Source organism: Cervus canadensis, chromosome 9, assembly GCF_019320065.1.
Source record: "Cervus canadensis isolate Bull #8, Minnesota chromosome 9, ASM1932006v1, whole genome shotgun sequence".
NCBI lineage: Eukaryota > Metazoa > Chordata > Mammalia > Artiodactyla > Cervidae > Cervus > Cervus canadensis.
Window position 1 is genome coordinate 714,373 of NC_057394.1, and position 24,044 is coordinate 738,416.

General features: G+C 60.1%; 2 protein-coding genes across 2 annotated transcripts; both read right to left on the minus strand.

Moving 5' to 3' along the window:
• Nucleotides 1-287: 287 nt before the first annotated feature.
• On the minus strand, nt 288-14,397 carry F10 (coagulation factor X). Its single transcript, XM_043478264.1, has 8 exons — nt 14,241-14,397; nt 12,134-12,294; nt 7,960-7,984; nt 6,911-7,024; nt 5,416-5,547; nt 3,086-3,318; nt 1,689-1,806; nt 288-959 (listed from the first exon to the last, which is right to left on the minus strand). The coding sequence occupies exons 1-8, from the start codon at nt 14,308-14,310 to the stop codon at nt 331-333; spliced, it is 1,482 nt and encodes a 493-aa protein (XP_043334199.1). The 5' UTR covers nt 14,311-14,397; the 3' UTR covers nt 288-330.
• Nucleotides 14,398-16,724: 2,327 nt separating this feature from the next.
• Nucleotides 16,725-22,616, minus strand: F7 (coagulation factor VII). Its single transcript, XM_043477893.1, has 8 exons — nt 22,495-22,616; nt 21,286-21,446; nt 19,857-19,881; nt 19,672-19,785; nt 19,033-19,173; nt 18,368-18,477; nt 17,879-18,002; nt 16,725-17,375 (listed from the first exon to the last, which is right to left on the minus strand). Exons 1-8 carry the CDS (start codon nt 22,562-22,564, stop codon nt 16,777-16,779), a joined length of 1,344 nt encoding a protein of 447 aa, XP_043333828.1. The 5' UTR covers nt 22,565-22,616; the 3' UTR covers nt 16,725-16,776.
• Between the last annotated feature and the right edge of the window lie 1,428 nt (nt 22,617-24,044).

The following is a 24,044-nucleotide window of genomic DNA, read 5'->3' on the forward strand; positions in this document are numbered from 1 at the left end:
AGGGAGCCTGCCTTTCCTGGGAAGGCCCATGAGGGGAGACCCCGCCCAACCCAGCCCCCAGCCCAGCTCCCAGATCCTCTGCAGAGTCCAGAGTGGCCTGGACTGCAGCCTGGGGCCTCTGAGGACAGTGAGATGCACTGGGGACAGGACAGGCTCTGAGGCTCCTTCCCGGAGCTGGGCCGTCCTTCCCGAATCCCAGGGACACTCCCAGCGGGGGATGGGAGACGGCCCTGGGCCTGGTCCCTGGAGTTCATTTCCATTTCCGGGGGGCAAGAACAGACCCAGGCTAAGGAGAGGACACAGTTCTAATCAGGCAGGGAGGGAGCCCGCTCAGAGCCCAGCATGGGGCGGAAGGGGAGTCGGGACTGTCTGGGTGGCGGGGGCTTCAGTGGGGCTGCGGCTGCCCACGGCCCCCGCCCTGGCCTTCATGATCCTGTCAATCCACTTGAGGAAGTTGGAGACTTTGGTGTAAATGCCGAACTTCCCCTTGCGCGCGCACCCTTCGCCCCAGCTGACAATGCCGGTCACGTAGTAGGTGTCCCTGAAGCGGGTGACGTGGGGGCCGCCACTGTCGCCCTGGCAGGCGTCCTCGGGCTGGGCATCGTAGCCGGCGCAGAACATGTTGGGCGTGATGCTGAAGCTGCTGGAGAGCTTGCAGGTGTTCCGGTCCACGTAGGGCACCTCCAGCATCTTGAGTGTGGACGACAGGCGGCCCTTCTCGTGCGTGCGCCCAAAGCCGCTGACGACGCCCGTCTTCTGGGTCAGCAGCGTGGCCTCCGCCCAGTCCTTCTCGGGCAGGCAGGCGGGCGCCACGTTCCGGCGGAACTGGATGGGCGTCTTGAGCCTCAGCACCGCGATGTCAAAGTCGTAGGTCTCCTTGACGAAGCGGCTGTGCTTCACGGACATCTCCACCTCATGCGCCATCTCGTTGCCCTCCTCCCGTTCCGTGTTCCGGTCGCCTGAGGACGGGACACGGCCATCAGCTCAGGGCCAGCGCGCTGCTGACACCTTAAAGTAGTCGTGATAGTTTCTGCTTAAAGACTGGCACGTGGTCGCTAGACAATGTGAAATACAGGCGAGAAGCGCGAGGCGGGGAGACAGCCTTCTGCTTCGTGGCCGGTGTCAGCGGTCACTGACCCCTTGTTTGCCCGTGCATGGGCCGGCCCCCAGGTCTGACCTTCCAGAACCCCCCCGGGCCACAGGGCCAGGTGGGCACAGGTCAGAACCCACGTATGCCATGAGTGCCAATTCTCAGACTCAGAATGAAGAAAATGACTGAAAATCTCCCCCAAGTACTGCAAAAACTCATTACATGTGGAGCTGACAGTATCTAAAATTGCTGAAATGAGAATCACCTGTAAACTTGTAAAATGTGTAATTAAAAAGGCAATGTAACTATAAAGTTAGAAATTGCAGGTGTGGCTCGCGTCCGTGGCTTGCACTGGGTGTTCACGGAGCAGCTCTAAGACCTCCAGAGAAGGGGGGTGATTGGAATTAACCCCCAGACAGAATGTCCTGGCTGCTCAGACCACTGGGGGTGCTGGCAGGCTTCCTGGAGGAGGGGGCCCCTCTTCCCCTTTCTTCCCCTGGCCCAGGGTTTCAGGGCTTTAACTCCTCGTGTTTCCAGCATCTGTCGGTCCCCGCGTCTGACACAGGAGGAGGGCGCTGTGGGCGTGGCTGGCACTCACCGACCCTCACTGTGAACCTCTTGGCCTGGTGCAGGCAGTGGGCGGCCGTGAGGATGTAGAACTCGCTCAGGATGGTGCCCCCGCAGAATCCCTCGTTCTCCTCATTGACCAGCAGAGCCTGGGGAGGGGCGGGCGCTGGGGAGGGCTACCCTTAACCTGCCTCCTCCCCGCCCCTGCCTGAGTGGGCCTTCCTGCCCCTGCCTGCAGTGGGCCTCCCCATGGAAGGGTTCGTGGAGTCTTCAGGCTGGAACGAGGCCCTGGGCAGCGTGCCCCAGTGCCCACGCCCGTGCCCACCCCCACGGGCCCTCCTGCCCAGCACTGCTGGTTCTCAGAGCAGGCCCCCCATGGACCCCACGGTCCCACCAAGTGCCCAGCCCTCTGGTTCTTGGAGCGGGCCCACCATGGACCCTGGTCCTGCCCAGCACTGCTGGTTCTCGGAGCAGGCCCGCCGTGGACCCCACGGTCCCACCAAGTGCCCAGCGCTGCGGGCTCCAGACTTGCCTGCCAGGCCCTCCTGGTCTTTATTCTCCCTGCCCTTCCTGGGTCACAACATACACATCAGAGAAGAGGCCCTGGTGCCCCCAGACGGACACGCACAACGCCCAGAGCCGCCGTGACCTGCATCGCGCTCTCTGGGGATGGGGGCTGCTGTGGTGTGTGCTTCTGCGGGCTTGTGACACGTCAGACAGACGCAGGCCCAGCGTACAGCCGTGGGCCAGCGGACGTCACCACTGAGGACTGTCGCAGCTCTGGGAACATCACTTGTAGCAGAAGCCATCTTGGCTTTGGACACTAAAACCCTGAGGTCCAAGCAAGGGATCCAGGTAGAATCGAGGCCCCAGTGAAACCCACCCAAGTGAACGGCAGGTCGTCTTCAGGGTGTGTCCGGTGTGGTATTCGGGACACGTGCTGCTAAAAGCTGCTCCCTGTTTACCTGAAATTCATATGTAAGGGGAAGCCTGTGCTTTCACTTGCTAAGTCTGGCAATTTTAGTCCAAATTGACAACCAAAGAGTGATTTTTTTTACCTTTGAAAACAAATGGATATACTTTTCTCTAAGGCACCATCTGCCTCTTTAGGACTTAGGTGTTTGGGTAAAAGAATCTTTCAAATTACAAGTGAAACAAGGAGAGCAACTCTTTTCACCTCCTGTTAAACCCAAGAGCACGCACCAGACTCAGGGGGCCGCCCTGTGCCCACAGACCCCACCCTACCGCCCAGACTGGAGCCCCTCCTCTGCCTGGGGCGGGGCGTGGTGACTGAGAGGCTGAGGCCCAGCGTTTGTGGCCCCAGCTCCTCCGCCGGGGCCCGAGCACCTGCAGCAGGCCCTCAGCCGCCTGCAGTGCCCGGCAGACGCCTCTCCAGCCCCGCCACCGGGCCGCCGAGCCCCCTGTTACCTGCCAAGGGCACTCGCCCTCCGCGCAGTCCCGGCCGCCCACTATCCGGATCAAATGGCTGCCGTCCTCCTTGGAGTTGGACTCGGTCCTGTTGAGGCCCAGCAGGTGCGAGGAGCTCTCGGTGGGGCCCAGGTCTCCAGGGCCGTACTGCTCCAGCTCGCTGGCGTCCTCGCCAGCGTGGATGACCCACCGCCGGCTGCGTCCCTGCGTGAACTTCCCGCAGGGGAAGGGCTCTGGAAGAAGCGCATGGGCTCAGCCAGGAAGGAGGACACGGTCTACTCCGTGGGAGGAACAGGCGGAGAAGCGTGCCCGGGGACAAGGCGGGGGCCACAGGGAGTCCTTGGGCAGCGGGAGGCCCTGTGTCCTGCTGGGTGGGGGTGGGCCACGGGTGGGCGCCCTGACCGCTGGCTGGTCAGTGCTGAAGGGTCTCAGGGCCTCTGCAATCTGCTGCAATGCCTGCAGAAGTCAGGGGGCTGTGGATGAACAGAGGACCGTGGGCAGCAGGTGACATGGCTGGTGGAAATACATCGAGACCATGATGGCAGAACAGAGGGGCTGGGGGGCACAGTGCCCCGAACCCTGTCAACCCTGCCGTGCGTGTTAAATGTAAGGAGATCCAACCAGTCCACCCTAAAGGAGATCAGTCCTGCATATTCATTGAGAGGATTGATGCTGAAGCTGAAACTCCAGTACTGTGGCCACCTGATGTGAAGAACCGACTCACTGGAAAACAGCCTGATGCTGGGAAAGATTGAAGGCAGGAAGAGAAGGGGACGACAGAGGATGAGGTGGTTGGATGGCACCACCGACTCGATGGGCATGAGTTTGAGCAAGCTCCAGGAGTTGGTGAAGGACAGGGGGGCCTGGCATGCTGCAGTCCACGGGGTTGCAAAGAGTCAGACACAACGGAGCTACTGAACTGAACTGAACTGAACCGAATGCCACACCAGAGAAAAAGAAGTGTTCTGGGCAGAAGGAACACCGCGCTGAGCTTCACAACGCCACGTCTGATGATGGCGGACAGTTGCTAACCTGAGAAGTGCCCAGCACAGGAAAGGGGTCAGTGCCCACGAAAAGCCTCCTTTTGTAGGATGACCGCCAGCTGGGGACCTGAGGCAGAGCGGGAGAGAGGCAGGACGGGGGCGGAGAGCTGAGGACCTGCAGGGCCCCGAGGGCTTCCCTCTGCCTCGGGTGTCTAAACTCAGACGAGCAGCTCCTGCCGCCTGGGGGCCCTGGCCCTGCAGGCCCGCCGAGGCCGCAGGAGTGCTCATGGGGGTGACACTTGTCACTCGACGCGAGCTGCTGCTGCGTTAGTGTCTGTGATCTCTGCCCCTGGAAATTCTGTGCCAGCTTGTCCATGGCTTAGAACAGATCTTTTTGCAGCAGGAAGTAGTTTCCCTAATTTTATTTTCAAACATCAAAATTTATTTTAAATTGATCTGTGATTACTCCTGGAATTAAAAAAAATTTGCAAGCATGTCAAAAAATGTCTTCAATTAAGATAATTTTGGACCAGCTTAAGTTTAAAATGTCATTACCAACAGAAACATAATCTCACTGTCCTCCACCTGCTGAGAGACTCAATTTGCACAGTTGCCACTGCCCTGAAATTGCCCACCGCCCCAGCCAGTGGCTGGACTCTGCATTCCTAACCACCCCTGGTGATTGGGGCTGCGGGGTCAGTGGGAAGCATGCTGGAGGCCGGGCTGACCGGGGCCATGGTCTCTCAGGTCCTCTGACCCAACTCTGCCCCACACGGCGGGGGGGGGGGGTCCTGGTCAGACAGGACCTCCCCTGCGGTGTGAGATGGTGGGGAGCGGCTTGCCCACCCCCAGGACCCCCAGGACCCAGGCCCTCACTCAGCCCTGCCTGAGCTTCTGGGCCGATGCGTGGAGTCTGGCTTTATCAAGGGAAAAGCCATTTCCATCTGACCCGCTGCAGCCAAATCAGTTCTGGAGGGCCCCGGGCTCCCTCCTGGTCCCCCCACCCCGTCCAAGGCTCCTTGGCCGGCCCACAGCTCCGGTCCTGGTAACTCTAGCCTCCCAAGCACGCACCCTTCCCAGGGTGCCGGGCACCATGGCAGCAGCTCCACGGTTTGCTGGGGGCCGAGCTCTGTGCACCCTCACGCACCACATGCCCCCAGGAGAGGACGTCACAGGTCTGTCCCCCAGACTGTGTTCCCCACCCAGAGGCTTGGCCCTCACCAACCCCCAACCAACTGTGTACCCCCCCTCCCCGCACCCCCCAGTCCACACCTGTGTACCCCCTCCCCACATCCCCCCCTCCCCGCACACCCCCTCCCCTGCCCCCCACTCCCCCCCCACCCCCACCTGTGGACACGCAGGACTTGCGGTCGTCGCCCAGCACGTAGCCGCGGGCACAGGAGCACCGCACCTCGCCGCGCTCCTCCCTGCAGAACTGGTCGCAGCCCCCGTTGTCCAGACTGCAGAGCTCACGCGTGGCTGCGGGGAGGCGCGCAGCTGAGGGTGCTGCCTGACCAAAGGGCTGGGGGCCCTGAGGCCAGGCCAGCACCCTGGGCAGGCCCTGCCCCTCCCACCACCTCCCATGGGGTGGGAGCCGAGCGTCCTGAGGTCCTGGGAAGCTGCCCAGGCCGGGAAGACCTGGGGGCAGAGGGTCTCAGGTTCAGCCCTCAGAGTGGCAGGGCGCTCTGGCCAGGGAGGCGGGCCTCGTGCTGAGCTGGTGGGGCCGCGGGGTCCCCTCTGAGGCCTCCATCCCCCATGGCATACAGGCCCTGGGGTCCGGCCTCCTTGTGATGGGGAGTAGGCACGGCAGCCCGCTCCTGGACTCAGGCCAGCTCCTGGCAGGCCGTCCATCGTGACTGAGTGACCTGGGCGGGTTACCTAGACCCGCAGCCTGTTTCCCTGCTGGTGATGGGGTGGAGGCCACACACCTCCCAGGAGAGCGCCCAGGTCTCGAGAGGCGCTGGGCACAGAGGACCTTGCAGCCGGGCGGAGGGGCATCACCCCGCCCCCAGTGCGCTGGGCATCAGACTCCTGATGGAGAGTGCCCAGGTCTCGAGAGGCGCTGGGCACAGGGGACCTTGCAGCCGGGCGGAGGGGCATCACCCTGCCCCCAGTGCACTGGGCATCAGACTCCTGACACCCATGAGCCCCGCCGCCCTAAACCCAGCTTTACACTTCACCGCTGGGCTTTGCTGAGAAGACGCTCATAGGCCAAACGTTAAAGAAACGTCAGAAGACGTGCCCGGCAGCCCCCGGCTCAGCCAGATGGTCTGAGGCGCGGGGCGGGGCCCTCTGAACGCAGAGGGGTTGAGGCACGACTGATATACCTGCTGGGGAAGTTCTGAAGTGTCTAGTCTCAGAGCGTGCTCTCAGGATTATACATTCAGAAACGAAAAGTAAACGTGCAAAGCTTTCTCCTTCGGGAAAACTGGTCTAATACTAACCCAAGTTTTGTTAAAAAGTAATCCCTGTATTAGGAAAACTCAGCGATTTTTCCATGTAGTATTACTTGTGTCAGATTTAGACAATCCCGGGCACTCAGCACTGACACCGCATGAATTTCCAGAATCACAAGAAGCAGGAGAGACACCAGTTCCCACATTAAGGGGCCCGCCCTGTACCCACGTTCACCCTGCAGCTGCTCAGAGGAGCAGGGACCTGCCTGGGGGCCCCTGTCCCCCACACCGGGGCCGTGACGCGCTTTCCGCTGCTGCAGTGGCAGAAGCTGCAGTGCCCAGGCTGAGGCGTGGTGGCCACCGGCGGCCTCCTGGGGCCTCTGGCTCCCGCCCTCCACCCCACCAGGCAGCTCTGACCGGAAGGCACGGTGAGAAGAGGAACTCACAGAATTCGCAGTTTTTGCCTTCAAACCCTTCCGCACAGGTGCACGTGTAGTCCCCGAGGCCGTCTTTACAGCGGCCCTGATTCAGGCAAGGCTGGCCTTCACACTGGTCTCCATCTGCAAAGGAAGCACTTGGAAACCAGCACTCGCAACCAACTCCCCGCGTCAGGGAAGCGAGCGCGCTGTGTTGGTCTTGGCAGGGGTTTTCAGGTGACTCGAACGAACCTGGTGTTCTTCCTGTTTTCCTGCAAACAAGTTGTCCTGTCTGGACTTTGTTACCCACCCCTCTTTGCGGCCACATGTATGTGAGGCATTTATCTAGCTAGATTATTGACTGAGCGTTCCAATTCTTGCTGGGACATATGACAGTGCTTTTCCAAGCACTGACAACATTTTTATATCAGGCAGAGGAGCCCCGGGCTGGGGAGTGGGTGCAGCAAGCAGGAGGCTGGAGGCTAGGTGATCGCCAGACACTTATTCTGGGCTGAGCATCGAGAGGCAGGGTGTCAGGTTGCCCAGGTGAGAAAGGAGAAGAGAGAGCCCTGCCCAGCGCTAACGCGACTCTGCATTTCTTGGTCCATGGGTGCCGTCTAATTCAGGGATAGGTCCAGTTGTCATTGTGAGAAATCTGAACACCGTTACCAGGACGAAAACATTATTATAACTCACACCATTTCAGATGCTATAAGCGTTAACTCAAGATGGTTACCTTATGAGAGGACCCAATGGTTCAGATTCTATTTTTTGTTTCTATCTAATATACTTGGGTTTTAAAAAGTTACCATGGAATTTGGTATCCTCAGATGAGAATGAACTGATTTAAATGTATATAATTAACAAAACTAGAATTAAATAAAGTTACCATAAAAAACTATTTGACAATAACTATTCAGGAAACACTCAGAAGGGAAAAGTCTTAGATGAGTAAAATTTACACCGGAAAGAAGGAAAGGAAACTCAGGAAACATCTTCAAAATTTGAATACAGTCTCTCCTGGTCTAAGTACCCTGATGAGTCCTTCTTACTTAGGGTTAAAATAGAAAAGTTCTCACCTTTGTATATACTCCAGAATTCATCCTAAAAGGAAAAAAAGATTTTAAAGTGCATTAGGGAAAACAGGCATTTCATACCAATAACAGCCATAATCTGATAACTCAAGTGAATAGCCTATTTCCCAAACAGAGACCATTTTATGGGACAAATTGCTCTAGAACTATTCAATCTAAAAGGGATTTTTTTTTCAGATATCCTGTATTTGTAAAGCTGTGGCTTCAAGCATACTTTTTAAAAAAAAAACACACATGTTGGTATAATACTCATATCCTAGCATCTATTTTCTTGCTTGCGAACAATTGAACACGGCATCTGGGAAACACTTTGTAATACTAACTTTACTTTTCTAGCTTTAATTCTTGCAAAATCTCTAATTATGTGATCACAATCAAGGTTTTCACATTATTTGTCTCAACTGTAATTCTAAATTACTTTTCTTGAACTGTAGAAGTTTCTATATGCTTTTCTTGTTTGTTTTTCACTAATTTCAGTTTGGAGAAACTTTGCTGAAACAAGAGCAATTGAAGTAAAATCTCTGAAGCGAGTGCTTAGATCCAGAAGCAAGTCAGAAACTTTATGCGTCACAGTCAAACCCTGTAACACATTCGCAAGGACAAGTGACTGTAACGCTAGGGGTTCATTTGGGCCGCAGTGCGTATCGATAGTTCGTTCTCTGGTGCTGCAGCCGTGGGGTCGCAGAGGCGGACACGACTGGGCAGCTGGACCGAGCTGAGTGTGGTGTCGTGTGGCGTACCGCAGTTTGTTTACCCATTCACCCAGCAAAGGACTTTTGCACTATTTCTGGTTTTGGGCAATTATGAATAGAGATGCTATAAATGTTTCTGTACAGGTTTTGTGTGAAAAAAAAGCTTTTAATTCTCTACAGTAAATATCCGGGAATGAGATTGCGGAGCCACGTGGCAACGGTCAGAGCCTGGCTTTGCCGGGCTGGCGGTCCCCACAGGCTGTGTGAGAGCCGAGCGTGCCTCACAGCCTCCCCAGACCTGCTTCTGGTCAGGGCTTCCACTTCCCGGCGTGCCGTGGTCGTGGCGTCTCACTGTGGGTTTCACTTGCCTTTCTGTAATGCCTAATCACACCAAGTATCTTCTCATATGCTTATTTGCCATCCACATATCCTCTTCAGTGAAATGTCTGTTCAGATCTTTTGCTCACTGTGTTTAGTTGGATTGTTTATTTTCTCCTCTTGAGTTGTGGGAGTTCTTTATAAAGTCTGAGTGCAAATCTTATGGCAGATATGAGATTTGCAAATATTTTTAGTCAACAGCCTGTATCTTCATTCTCTTAACAATGTTTTTCACAGAGCGAAAGTTTTAAATTTAGAGTAAGTCCAATTTATCTGTATTTTCTTTCATGGATTATGCTTTTGGTGTCACGTCTAATAATTTTTGCCTAACTTTGTGTCATGAAAATTTTCTCCTAAAAGTTTCCTGTTTTATCTTTAGAGCTATGTGACCCATTTTGAGTTAACTTTGTGTAGTTGCAGAGATTTAAGTTAAAGCTGACCTTTTAATGCATATAGACGTACAATTACTCCAAAGCATTTTTGAAAAAGAATTCTTTTTCCACTGAAATGCTTATGCATCTTTGTCAAAGATCAGTTGGCCGTATTTGTGTGGGTCTATTTACGGGCTTTCTATTCGGTTCTATTCTTCTGTGTTTCCCAGGACTTTACCAGTACCACACATCAATAGCTCTTAGAGTAATGTAACTTTATAATAAATCTTTAAGTCAGGTAGTGTGATTCCTCCAACTTTATCTTCTTTCTCAAGACTGTTTTAGTTAGTCTAATTCCTTTGCTTTCCCATATTTCAAATTTTAGAATCAACTTGTCTCTATCTAATGGAAGGTTGATTTGCATTGCATTAAATCTATATATCAAATTGGGAGGAATCAATGTCTTAATATGTCGTCTTGCAAACCATGAGCAGTCTCTGTCTACTCATTTAGGTTCTCTTTCTTTCAGTAGCATTTTGCCGATTTCAGCATACAGATCGTGTACAAGTTTTATTAGATTTACACATAGATATTGTTCTTTGGACCAATAGTAAGTAGCATTAATTTTTTTAAATTTTTAGCTTCTAACTGTACATTACTTGGAGAAGGAAATAGAAACCCACTCCAGTAATCTTGCCTGGAAAATTCCATGGACAGAGAAGCCTGGCAGGCTACAGTCCATGAGGTGGCAATCAGACATGACTGAGTACTCACACATGTATATTACTACTACATAGAAATATGATTAATATTTGTGTGCTGACCTTGTATTCTGTGGCCTTGCTAGACACATACATTTTAGGAATTTTTTTTAGATTCCATGTGATTTTCTATGTAGATTATCATGTCACTCACCAATAGGGATAGTTTTATTTCTTCTTCTTAACTTGTTAAACCTTCCGCTTGGCGAGGGCTTCCAGTACAATGACGGATTGAGAGTGTTAGAAACGGACATCCTTGCCTTCTTCCAGCTTTCACTGTGGTTGCTTGTTAATAGTCTTTGTCTTGTTGAAAAAGCTCCTTTTCAGTTGTAATTTGCTGAAAGACTTTGAAATTATGGATGGCTGCTGCATCCTGTCTGGGGCTTCTCTATATCAACTGACATGACGACGTGGGTTCTTCTTCTTTAGGTGGGTTGCACCGAGCGAGTGAGGGAAAGCTGCTCAGTCGTGTCCAACTCTTTGCGACCCCAAGGACTACACAGTCCATGGGACTCTCCAGGCCGGGATACTGGAGTGGGCAGCCTCTCCCTTCTCCAGTGGATCTTCCCCACCCAGGAACTGAACCGGGGTCTCCTGCATTGCAGGCAGATTCTTTACCGTCTGAGCCACCTGGGGAGACCTCACGACTGATTTTTAAATATTGAGCCAGACTTGTGTGCTCTGGATAATCCCGCTTGGTCATTGTATATTCTTATAAATCTGTGTCTGTATTTATTCTCTATACGTATCTGTATCTGCTTTATTCAATTTGCCAATAATTTGTTGAGAATTTTTATGAGAGGTTCATGTGAACTATTGTGGTATAGTTTTCTTCCTTTCTTTCTCCCTCCCTCTCTCCCTCCCTCTTTCTTCTGTTTTTGTGGGGCTTGGCATCAGAGTAATGCTGATTGAAAACAAACTTACAAGTGTCTCCTTTTCTTTCCTAGAAGCGATGACACAGAATTGGTGTGCGTTCTTCTTTAAACGTTTGGTGAAACACTAGTGACGCCATCTGGGCCTTGATGTTTCCTTTTCAAAAGGGTTTTAACTGAGAAGTGGGATCTGCAGATGCTTCTGTCATCTTATGTGTGGTGGTAACTCAAGGTTTTGAGGAATTGGTCCATTTCCTCCAAATTGTCCAAATTCCATCCAAATTCATGCATAGAATTTTTCACAGTATTCACTTATTATTCTTTTAACATATACAAGGCCTGTAGTAATATCCCCTCTTTCATTCTTGATATAATTTGTGTGTTCTTTTTTTATCAATCTTGTCAAATCTCATCAGTTTTATTTATTTTCTCTATTATTTTGCATGTCTTTAATTTTACTGATTTCTCCTCTTTGGGGTTTGCCTTTTTGTGTGTGTGTCTTAAAGTGGAAGCTTAAAGTATCGTTGTGAGAACTTCTTTCCCAGTAAGCATAGTAATTCTATAAATTTCCCTATAAGCACTGTTTAGCGGCTTCCCACAGATTTTGTTGTATATCCATTTTGTTCAGCTGAGAGTATTTTCTAACTTCACTCGAGACTTCGCCTTTAACATGTGGATTACTTAGGGAATCCCCTGGTGGTCCAGCGATCAGGATTTTGAGCTTTCACTGCCGAGGGCGCAGGTTCAGTCCCTGGTTGGGGAATTAAGATCCCCCAGGCAGTGGGGCATGGCTGAGGCAAACTAATGATTCAGCACTTTAAAATCACAAGGATGGCAGCTACAAGGAAGTAAGGCAGATGTCTGGGAAAGGATGCTGAGGGGGAGGGCGGAACACGCACGTCCACTGGTGTCAGTCACCCTTGTTACTTAGAGAGATGACCGGGACCCCGAGTGTGGTGGCAAATGTCTGGGTGAAGAGCCCGCTCCTGGGGACCCTGTGGGCGGCCCGGCCCCAGAGCTCATTCCGGATCCCAGCGCCTCGTGCTTGCCCGGCCCCCCGTCCTGCTGCACGGCCGGCCCCTCACCGTCTGCTCCGTGTCCTCGAAGACCTCGCGGGCCTCCTCGTACGAGCAGGCCTCCTCCCGGCACTCTCGCTCCAGGTTTCCCTGCTTCATCTCCTCCAAGAACGAGTTGGCCCTGCGGGCTCTCTGCAGGACATGGTGGGCCTGGTCCCGGGGCAGGAACACTGGGGCGGGAGGACACGGCTGTCACGGGCTCGCCACGTGGCCACGCACCGCCTCCGTGAGCGGCGGGCCAGACCCCTGCCTCGAGCCCGCTCCCGCCGGGGCAGCCCACCCCATGCAGAGCCCCAGAACTCGGCCTTCCTGGAGGCGGCTGGGCCTGCCCCTCCTGGGCACCCCTCTGCTCTATCCGGGGCTCAGCCGTGCCCCTTCATCCCTGTCTCCCAGGCCTGAGCTCTGCTCTCGGTGGGGAGTTGTGACATGGTTTTGTACAATCTACAATTGAAAGCGTGACTTGTTTCAAATGCCAGAACATACAAACCCATGAGTAAAACAAAAGTTTCAAGAAACGGTGCTTACTATTATTTTCCAGAAAATAGTTCCTGTTACAAAATTTTCTGCTTGATTCTGTGCCATTTCATTTAAGACCGACTAACGTGACCTGCCCGTGACAGCGTCTGGGGTCCGGGGGTCCCTGGTCCTCGCCGCTGTCCGTGCTCAGCTGTCCCCATGCTGCTGCCCTGACTGCCGCCTCGTCCTCTCTCCACCGGAGGCCCTCGGCTCCTGCCCCGGCCCTCTGCCTGCCCTCTCTACCTCTCTTCTGCCGAAGACTTGAGTCTCTGCCTAAGATAGACGACTCTGTAAGCTGATTTCCAGTCCCAGCTCACGGCCTGAGCTGTGTTTGCAGCTCTCCCCGCAGGGACTGTCCCCCTTGTCTGTCTCAGAGCACCAAGCTCCGCGCGTCGGAAACTGAAATGCAGGACTGCAGAGTCAGCCGTCTTGAGTGGCAAATACATCTTGGTCACCAACTACTGGATACTGGAGAGTGGAGGTTACAATCCCTCCCTCTTAGGGTTATTTTAGAGAGTGTATGAAACTCCCAAGTGTTCAATTGGTCCTACCTCCAACTACTTTCCCTCCCAAACCCCCTCTTCTTTTAGTGACACCTGGTTTTCCCAGCGAGGCCAGGCTCAGCCTTGTTCTCTGTGGGCCCCTCCCCACACTCCAGACCTCCAGGGGCTCCTCTCCACCAGCGAGCGGTTGCTTTGAGATAAGCCCACGCCTCCCCCTCCCACTCGCCTGCCTGGCTGCCCTCCTGCTCCGCTGGCCTCTCTCTCTCTTCCCTCTCCCCCAGCCTCTCGGGCTCCTGGATTTCCGCCTCAACCGGAAGGCAAGCATGCAGGCAGGCCAGGGGCTGCCTCTCGGCTCTCTGCTCTCTGGCCTCCAGGATGGGCCTGAGTCCTGGGAGGCCCAGAGCCCCTCTGTCCTGTCTCAGGTCGGGCAGCCCCTACCCGGGCAGAGCCAGCCTGGTGGGGTGGCACTGGGCCTCGTTTTCTTTCCTGCCTTGGAAGCCCCTCTCTGCCTGTGACCCCCCGCGCCCCAGACAGAGTAGCTCCTCCCTCTCTGCCTGTGACCCCCCGCACCCCAGACAGAGGGCCTCCTCCCTGTCTCTGCCTGTGACCCTCTCTGCGCCCCAGACAGAGGGGCTCCTCCCTGTCTCTGCCTGTGACCCCCCGCGCCCCAGACAGAGTAGCTCCTCCCTGTCTCTGCCTGTGACCCCTCTGCGCCCCAGACAGAGGGGCTCCTCCCTGTCTCTGCCTGTGACCCCCCGCGCCCCAGACAGAGGGGCTGCTCCCTGTCTCTGCCTGCCGCGCCCCCTCCCCAGGCTTCCGTCCTCCCCCTCTGTCCCTCTGCCCCTGTTTCTCTCTGTCTCCCCCTCTCTTTCTGTCCACATTTCCCTCTGCTCTGATCCACTCACTGACTTCCCACCCATGGGGAGGCACAGCTGGCCCTGAGCTGCCCCAGGCTGAGACCGCAGCCAGCATCTCAGGCCAAGCTTCCACAGGGGCTGTGCACACACTCTCCACTCAGGAAGTTCAAGGGCATCTCCCGGACCCCTCCCGCCCTCCACCTGGGGCCACCTGCAGTCCGCAGGGTGAGGGCCACGTACCGCTCCCTGCCGGCCGCAGGAGGCCGCCCAGGGCGGTGGTGAGCAGGATGAGGCGCAGCAGGCCGGCCATGGTGGGGCCCTTCGGAGGACAGCCGTCCGTCCCGCCGCGACAGGCCTCCGGGGCAAGGTCCGCTCGCCCTGGCTGGAGGGTGGCTGGCGCCCGGCCTGCTTATCGCGGCCGCCGGTTGGAGCCCGCGCCTGCGGGGGCGGGGGTTCAGGGACAGGGGGGTGGCTCTGGGGGCCTGGCCGCCCTGCCTCTGCAGCCCCGGGGAGGTCCCGGTCGAGCTCCTTCTCGTCCGGAGCCGTGACCAGGGGCCTGGCGTGCGCGCGGAGCATTTGTTCTGAGAACAGACACGCCGTTGTGTGGTTCTCAGACATCCACAGCTAGCCGTTCTCATCCTTACGACTGTGACAAACGTCAAGTCTCATTTCCCCATCTGTTTTTCTAGGACAGAAAACAGGTTTAGAGAGAGGTGGGGCACCATCCACGGCCATCGGTGCGGACGTGGGGTTAGGACCAGGAGCTTTGTGCCCAGGCTGGGTGGGAGGTGAGGGCACCACACTGGGCTGGGGCTGCTCTCCCAGCCAGGAAGCGCCCCTCTCGGGAGCAGCAGGTGTGGGATGTGACCACCACAGCTGCGCGGGGCTCTGCAGGCAGCCGTCCACGGGCTGCCAGCGGGCGGTGCTGTCCTGGGAGGCGAGGGGGTCATGCTCTGTTCGTTGGCCGAGCATGCCCGGCCCGCCCCACGCGGGACGCCTGCTCACCAGGCCTGTGTCCGGCGCGGAGAGCGGCTCCGCACACAGCAGGTGTGGGGTGAGCACCAGTGCGCTGAACGAGCCTCTGCTGTCCCCAAACACTGCTGCTGGGCACCCAGGCAGGGCTGGTCTTTGGCAGAGAGGTGGCTGTGGTAAAGTGAGGTCTCCCCTTTCTCTGTGCTGTCCCTGGCCTGCAGGGCGGGTGGGGTGAGGCTGGGCTCTGGCGAGCCCCTGCCCCGCGCCCGTGTCCAGCGGTCCAGGTGGGCGATGCTCCCCAACGTTGCCCGGTGCGGTGAGGCCCACCCAGGACCTGGTCAGTCCCTCCAGCCCCCTCCCCTCCTCTTCCAGGAAGAGGCATCCAGCCAGCTTTTGCTTCAGGAAGAAACAGCAGGCTCTGCGCTCAGGGCCTCTGGGGGCATCTTGACTAGAGTCTCCCGAGTGTCTGCAGCCTGAGCTGGGGCCGCGTGGACGCTGGACGACCCGCTTCACCATCCACAGCTGGGTGACCCGTCCTCCCCACACCTCATATGCTGCCTGCGCCGGTTTCACGAACACAGGACCCCATTTACAGATGAGATGGGAGGCAGAAAGGGTTAGCGGTGAGGCCGAGGGCACCAACCAGAGCTGGAGCCGGGGTGCGTGACGTGTGTGCCCAGTGAGAACCCCAAAGACTACCGCCTGTGCGGGGTGGCGGAGGCCAGGCGGTGGGCACACGAGTCTGCAGGTCAGACGGCCTCTTCTTCAGCCTGGCAGCCTCTGACCCAGCGACTCCGCGCTGCCGTTTCGGGCAGCCTGGGTGATGCGTGTGGCCAGATGTGTGGCCAGGCTTGCCCAGCCCTGCTTGGTACACGAGACGTGGCTGGACTGTCCAGCAGGGCATGGCCCCAGCACCCTAAACTGAGGTGCCGGGCTGGACAGATGAGACCCGAGGGGGCAGGTGCCCACTGGCTGGGCTAGGGTGGCGTCTGGAGCTCCTGTCCCTGGTTCCTCATCCTTCCCCCTCGCAGCCTGCGTGCCCATCACCTGAGGGACTCGATAGAAGGTAGATCGAGGACCCCCCCCCCGACCCCGCCAAGTGGGGCAGGACCTGGGAGCCTGCATCCTGCAGAGGGTCCCTGCTGGTCCTCAGGCTGGTGTCATCTCCTGGGGCCTCAGCCGGGAGAGACACGCAGCCCCGAACCCAGGAGAGCGTCTGCATCGGAAATGGCTTCACGTGAGAGTTCACGTCAGCGAAGCTGGTGACTGTGGAGGAGCCCGGCTCGAGGACCAGCGTGAGGGTCTCTGGGAGACGACTCTGGACCGTGCGGGGAGAGCAGGGGGGCGGGCCGCCCGCAGTCAGGGGCAGGGGAGGGGCAGGCACACAGCATGCAGGGCTGCGTGTGCCGCACACTCAGCGGGATGTGGGAGGCCGATGTCCATCGGGGTGCTCACATTTACCCGGAACGAGGACGCAACGCTCAGGGGAGCGACAAGCCAGACAGGGAGTGGCGCAGGTCGCCGCGAGGACGGGCACCGGGCCTGTGCTGCCCGCGTGCGCCTCCCGTCCCGTCTGGACGCCTCCAGCCCTGGCTGCACCCCGCTGCCGCCCTCCCCTCCCCGTCCGCCTCTGACTCTGGGTCTTTCTCTCTCCCGCCCTCCGTCTCTCCCTCCTTCTGAGTCTCTCTGTCTCCATCTCTGTTTCCACCTGCCCCGCTTCCCCGCCCCAGGAACCACAGGAGAATCTCCGGCTTTGGCTCCTGGGGGCCAGGCACGCGTGGCGGCTTTATTGGCAGGGCAGGGGCTAGGGCAGCAGCGGGACCCGGAGGAGGCCCCGTTCGGGCAGAGGGTGGCCCATCAGCCGCCGCAGCCAGGCCGTGTAGCGGGAGACCCGCGTGTAGACCCCGAAGTGGCCGGCCGCCGCGCAGCCCTCGCCCCAGCTGACGATGCCGGTCAGGAACCAGGTGGCTCGGAAGCGTGTGGCGTGCGGGCCCCCGCTGTCCCCCTTGCAGGCGTCCTTGCTGCCGTCCGTGTAGCCGGCGCAGAACATGTTGTCCGTGACCGCGGGCCCGCCGGGCCTCTGGCGCGACTGCTGCAGGCAGTCCTGGGTCAGCAGCCGGGGCACCAGCACCACCATGAGCTTGCGGGCGGTGACCCCGCGCTCCAGGAGCTGGCCCCAGCCGCTGACGGCCGAGAAGCGCACAAAGGCCAGCGTCTCGTCCGCGAAGGCGGGGTCGGGCAGGCAGAGGGGCGCCACGTGGTCACCCAGGGCCACGGGCTGCGACAGCTGCAGCAGGGCCACGTCGTGGTTCGTCTTGCCCGGCACATACTCCTTGGGGACGATGACCTGCACCACCAGCCGCTCCTGCTCCGAGCCCTCCACGCGGCCGAGGTCGTGCTCACCTGCGGGGCACCAGGACCTCTGCTCACGCCCCCCTCGCCGCGCGGGCCAGGGCCTCCTTTCCCGGGAGCAGGGGGCGCACATTCCACCCCCCAAGGTGGGCAGGCAGCCTCTTGGCAGCTGCTGGCGGGTGAGTTGGGGCGAATCCAGACCCAGAGGTGGAGGTGTGAGAGGGGGTCCTGGCGGGCAGTGTGGTGGGTGAGGAGGGGTGCCCCAATTCCTTGCCCCCCCCCCGGGGCCCCCGTCATCCCATAAGCCCGCCGGGCAGAGCACCCCGGGGAAGGCACCCCCGCGGGGCTCCTGGCAGGAGCGGCGTCACCCGGGGCTGCGTCTGGGCGAGAGAGAGGCTGCAGGGGGTGGGCACAGGGGTCCCGGGGTGCGGGGTCTGCCCAGGCGCTGCCTGCGTGCCTCTCTTTCCAGGAGAGTTGCCGCCGCTCGTGGGAGCGGTGGCTGGAAGCCCAGAATCTTGGCCCGCGGGCCAGGGGGAGGCGCCGGCACCACCTACCCAGCACCGCAGTCAGATTCCGCCAGCTCCGGAGCCTGTCGAAGCAGTGGGCAGCGGAGACCACCCAGGAGGGGCTGACCAGGGTGCCCCCGCAGAGCAGCGCCCCGTTCAGCTTCAGCATGGCCTGGCGGGCGCGGCACACGGGGGGGGGGGGGCACGTCACGATCACGGCCGCCGGCGCTCCCCTCCCTGCACCCGCGTGGGGGCTGCCGGGGACGCCGCGTCCGTCCAGGGAAGGGTACGGGGAGCTGGCGGGCCCCGGCCGGAGGGTGGCAATGCCGGGTGGGGTTCTCTCTGCTCCCGCAGAGCCTCAGACAGGTCCAAACAGCGGGCCTGCGGATTCGCCTGCCGGGCGACCCTCCCCTTCCTTCCACCCTCCCCCAGGCCTGAGGACCCTCCCGCCCCCGCGCCAGGCCCGAGGACCCTCCCCGCCCCGCCCCCCAGGCCTGAGGACCCGCCCCGCCCCGCCCCCCAGGCCTGCAGCCTCACCTGCCAAGGGCACTCCCCTTTGGGGCACACGTGGCCCCCCACGATTCGCCCTTGGGGCTTGCTGCCGTTTCTTTTTTCCAAAACAGGTATTTTCCCGCACGGATATTCCACTGTGTGAGACAGAGGTCAGCAGGACGTGGGCGTGACAGAGGCCCTGCGGCTGGACCGGCGAGCGCCCTGTGTTGGAGCCTGTGCCCCTTCTTGCCCGGGGTTTCGGGGGTCCGGGGGAAGCTGCTGGGGCCAAGCGGCAGGGCCTGTGGGCCTGGGTCCTGCTGGTGTATTGGGTGGAGACAGGCAGCCTGACGCCCCCAAAGGGCCCGGGATGTGCTGCGGGGGGTGGGCAGCGTCTCGGGCAGCCCGGCTGCTCTCCAACCCCACTCTTGCTTTCCACCTGGCTCCGGGGAAGCCCCAGGCTGGAGGGGACAGGTTTGAGGCGGCCGCTGTCTCTGGCCTCCTGGACGAGGCCGCCTGCACGATCTTCGGGAGACCAGGGCTGGGCGGGGGGCGCCTCCTCCCTCCGCCCAGGGCACCCCCTCGCCCTGGTGAGGCTCAGGGATGCTCCCCCCGGGCCTCCAGCTTTTAGCCACAGAGGACGTGCAGCAGGGCGGTGGTGGCTCATCGGGAGTGGAAGCACACACCTCGGGCCTGGGCCCCGGGCCTGTTACCTGCGGGCGCACAGGTCACCCCGTCTGCCTGGAGTGCGTAGTCCTCATGGCACCAGCAGAAGCGCCCGGCCCCCGGGTTGGCCCCGCAGTACTGCTCACAGCCGCCATTGTCGTTGGCGCAGATCAGCTGGCTCTGCTTGTCTGCGGACACAGGGCGCAGCTGACCGGGCCCCTGGGTCAGCGCAGGAAGCCCCGGGGCCGCCCCTCCCTGGGCCAGGGGCCGGGCCTGCATGGAGAAAGGGGACACCCCGCAGACACCCCAGGAGGGTGAGACCCGGGCCTGGGGGACCCGGCTCAGGGGACACCCTGCTTCTGGCTCTGCCCACCCTGCAGATGATCCAGGAGGGTGAGACCTGGGTCTGGGGGTCCTGGGTCAGGAGACACCCTGCAGATGGCCCAGGAGGGTGAGACCTGGGTCTGGGGGTCCCATGTCTGAGCACGCTGGCCACTGCGGCTGTGGGAACCCCGCGCCAGGGTTCAGGGGAGCTGGCAGAGACGAGTGGCTCCCCCAGACTTGCCCCAGAAGTGGGTCAGCACCCAGAACCTTGCACCCAAGATGCTCGGGCGGAAGCCTGCGAGGTCGCCGAGCCCAGCCTCCCACATGGTGAGTCGGCAGCCTCCGGGGCCCCGGCTCCTCACCTGTCTCGCAGTTCCGGCCCTCGAAGCCGTCGGGGCAGAAGCAGACGTAGGACTGGAGCTGGTCCTCGCAGGAGCCCCCGTTCTGGCAGGGGCTGGAGGCGCACTGGTCCCCGTCTGCGGGCAAGTCACTGTTAGGAGGCTGACGGGGGCTGGTGGCGGATGGGGTCGGCCGGCCACCTACTCACCATTGTAGGAAACCCAGAACTGCTTCTGAGGGAGCAAGAAGAAGCCGTGTGAGACACGGGTGCCGGGGCAAGCTTTATGTCCCCGTGGGGGAGCTGCCGGCGCGGGCTGGGGCAGAAGCCACACCGCTCCTCTGGAGATGGGTGGGTTCATCCAGGGAAGCGAGTCTTTTCTCTAACACCCGCCCCTCCCGTTGCTAAGGCCACAGAGGTCCACATGGCCTCTCCCAAGTCCCAACTCCAGGCTTCAGCCCCAGCCCTGCCAAGTCAGAGCTGTGAACGTGGATGAGACCCCACACTCCCCGAGCCTCCGGGGCCTCCCCCAATGCTTCGCTGACCGTCCAGACACCCGCTGACCGAGGAGAATGTGGGAAAGACACGCATGGGTGCCCTGCCAGTTTCAGGGGCCTCTCAGTAACTGTGACTCCCCAGGGATCTTTAGGCCAATGAAAAGCAACTCACAGCATTACTGTGAGAATCAAACAAAGTGAAAACTGTTGGAAGGTTCTGAAAACCACAACCCACTCCAGTATTCTGGCCTGGAGAATCCCACGGACAGGGGAGCCTGGCGGGCTAAAGTCCTCGGGGCCGCAAAGAGTCAGACACGCCTGAGCGACTCAGCACAGCTGCAGCTAGTGGTAAAGAGCCTGCCGGCCAGTGCAGGGGATGTCAGAGTCGCGGGTTCAGTCCCTGGGTGGGGAAGACCCCTGGAGGAGGGCACGGCGACCCACTGCAGGACTCCTGCCTGGAGAATCCCGTGGACGGAGGAGCCTGGTGGGCTACAGTCCATGGGGTCACACAGAGTCAGACACAGACTCCAGGGATGGCCATCCTGAGCGCACCTGGGAAGGGGCGTGTGAGCCCTGCCCTGCGAGTGCGACGTGTGTGCCGCGTCAGAGGCGTGTCCTGTGCGTGTGAGACGCGTGTCCTGTGCGTGTGAGACACGTGTCCTGTGCATGTGAGACACGTATCCTGTGTGGGGTGTCCCCCGAGTGTGAGGGGAGAGGGGGTCTTGTCTCCTGACCTCCCGATCCTCAGCCCCCTGGAAGGAGTTCATCTCACTGGAAGGAGGCACTTTCGGCGGGCATCTCTCTGCTCTTGGACGGGAGGGGAGGCCTGCTCTGCCCACTGGGGGAGGAACAGGCTCCCTAGGTGCGCCCTCCTCACTGGCGCGTCCTGGAGGCAGCCCTGCCCGGGGTCTCCGAGGGCTCTGATGGGTCTCCGATGGCCAGGGTCCCTGAGGGCTGTTGGACAGGCGGCCAGTCCCAGGGCCTGGACGGCTTCTGGGGATGGGGGAACTTCCTCGGGGGGGTGGGGGCACAGGAGACTGAGCTTCCGGACGAGGGGTGAGGATGTGCAAGGGTCACAGCGCGGGGAGACTCCGGCCCCCGCGCCCAGAGCCTGCCGCCCACCCCGGCACGCCAGAGCTCACCGTCCTCTCCTCATTGTGGAAGATCTCGCGGGCCTCCTCGAAGGAGCAGAGCTCCTCCCTGCACTCCCGCTCCAGCGAGCCTGGCCGGAGCTCCTCCAGGAACCCGTTGGCACGCCGGGGCCGGTGCAGGACGCCGAGGGCCTGCTCCTGGGGCAGGAAGACTGGGGGGGCGCGCTGTGAGGCGGGGGGGAGAGCACCGTCCCCCCACCTGTGACAGCACCATTCCCACCACCCCGCCCCGCCCCCCAGTGACGGGATCACAGGCCTCCCCTCCCCCACCAGTGATGGAATCACAGGCCTCTTGCCCACCCTTCCCCCGTGATGGGATCACAGGCCTCCCCCCCTCCCCGCCCACAGGCCGGCTGGTTTGCAGCAGGAGAGTTCCTCACGCTGCCAACGGGCAATACTGCACAAGCTTCATATGTGAGGAGAAGGCAATGTGTTCAATAAGCTATAACAACACGTCCATGCCCTTGACCGGGTCCCTTCGCTTCCAGTTTATCCTAAGGAGATGCTCTGAGCCCTGCAGACACCCGGCCGCTGGGAGAGCTGGAGACACGTCACTGGCAACACTAATAACCCACACCCGGCGATGCCAGGTGAACAAAGAAGACAGGTAAACAGGAAGGACCCGGGTGCTGCCGGCCCTGGAGCAGGGCTACAGGCAGGGACCCCGTGGCTGGCTGTGGGTGCCGGGGCATACGTGGACGGGTTTCAGGGGACAGTGTCGGTGCCTGGCTTCCGCCTCGGCCACCCCTGGGGGCTGCGGAGTCACCGTGGTGACTGCTCACAGAGCCGCCCGCCCGTGTTTCCCGCTCAGGCCTCTCCGCGTCCGCGGGTGGGGGTCGTGGTCACCGCCGTGGCAGCCGAGCATCAAGGCGCAGCGTCCGCGCCCTGTCCCTGGGGCGGGTCCCCCTGCGAGGGGCCGAGAGCTGAGCGGGAGACGGGTCACCTCTGAGCCCACGTCTGGGCCTGGGGGGCAGTGAGGGCAAGGGAGGGCCCGCCGTGGCCAGGGTGCCTGCCCCCATTCATCTGGGGGAGGACTCCCGTGGCCTGTCCTCCAGGGGCTCCGCTCGTCTTTTGAAAGGCAGGCAGGTCACAGAGGACCCACCAGCCAGGCTCCCGGCAGATGGGAGCGCCCACCATGCGGGCCAGCTTTGGGGGCGGCTGGCCTTCCACGGGGTTAATGGGGAGCCCCCCTCCACTTACCTGCCGGCAGGGACCCCCGCAGGCCAAGCAGAAGGCAGAGGAGGGCCAGCACCCGGGCCCGGGACAGCATGGCCAGATCCTAGGCTGCTCAGCCTGTTGACTCTCTGGAGGGCGGGGGGTGGGCAAAGTTCTCCCAGAGCCGGAGATGGTGGGGGAGGAGGCCTGGCCTCCAAGCCCGCGGTGCGGTCCTGGCCCGGGGCCTGCGGACGGGGGCTGGCTAGACTGCCCCAAGGGCTCTGTCCCTAAGACGGCTCCGGGACGCGTGTCTGGAGGGTGCTGCTCCAGTGTGGCTGCTGGGGGAGAGCGGCGCCCGCCGCCCCGTGACGGTCCCGGCAGGGCGGCATGCTCGCGGGGTGATGGTGAACATGGCCCAGAGCGGTGCTTCTGGCTCAGGGGCCTGGCTTCCTTGCTTTGGGGGGCACGGGGGGAGACGCATGCCCTCGAGGAGCCCCTGTGGCGTCTCAGCCCCGGGCTGGTCCCTCATGCCTTCCTGCCCCAGGGCCGCAGGCGGGGGTGACCAGCTGCCCTGGCTGCTGGGCAGTGGTGGGTCTCTCAGGACCCTGGGCTTTTGGGACGAAATCGGGACGTCCAGGGCCACTGGGCTGGCGGTGTCCCCGTGAGGCTCCCTTGGGCATCCAGCCTCCTCAGGAGGTGCCCCTTTTCTCTAAATGGTGGGCTGGGGACACTCTTCCTCTTTGTGGGGGTGACGGGGCCCAGCTGTCCCTGCCGGTCCCGGGCGCTCCCTCCCCGAGAGGACGACAGCCCTCTACTGATGGCCTCTGGACTCTGCTCGTCGCTATCAGTAACTGCTCGGTTGCTCAGGATCCAGGTGTAGTGGAATTTGTGAAGGAGGTGGGGGGAACTCCGAGCCCCTCGGGGACACGTTAGGCAGGTGTAGCCGCTCTGGGCTCAGCCCCCTGGGGGTCCTGGCTCCATCCTCTCTAGCTCTGGAGGGGCTCACCCCTCTGAGCCTCGGTCTCCTCAGGGGGCAGGGGCACTGGAGAGGCCGGCTGAGAGCCGGGGGCGCCCCGTGTCCTGTGATGGCTCAGAAAGGGTTCCCAGGACCCCCCGTGAGCGGCCAGCGCCCCGGCTTCCTCCCACCCCAGCCAAGAGCCTCGCAGTCACTGGATTCCTTGTGTGCCCCTCTAGCTGCCCACCCAGCCCCACGCCCAGGGGCTCCCAGCCACAAGAACTAGCCTGTCCCTCCAAGGCTCTGCAGAGGGTCCTTCCCGCCCCTTCCAGCTCCCGAGGCTCCAGTGGCCTTTGGGCCCAGCTGCGTTGAGCGGACGATTTCTGCCTCCGCCGCCCTGTGTGTGTGTGAATCTCCTGCTGCTTCTAAGGACACCAGTCATTGGACTGGAGACACTGACCCCATGTCAACCTGCTGCACCTGCACTGATCCCGCCTCAACCTACTGCACCTGCAGTGACCCCATCTCAACCTACTGCACCTGCAGTGACCCCGTCTCAACCTAATGCACCTGCAGTGACCCCGTCTCAACCTAATGCACCTGCAGTGACCGTGTCTCAACCTACTGCACCTGCAGTGAC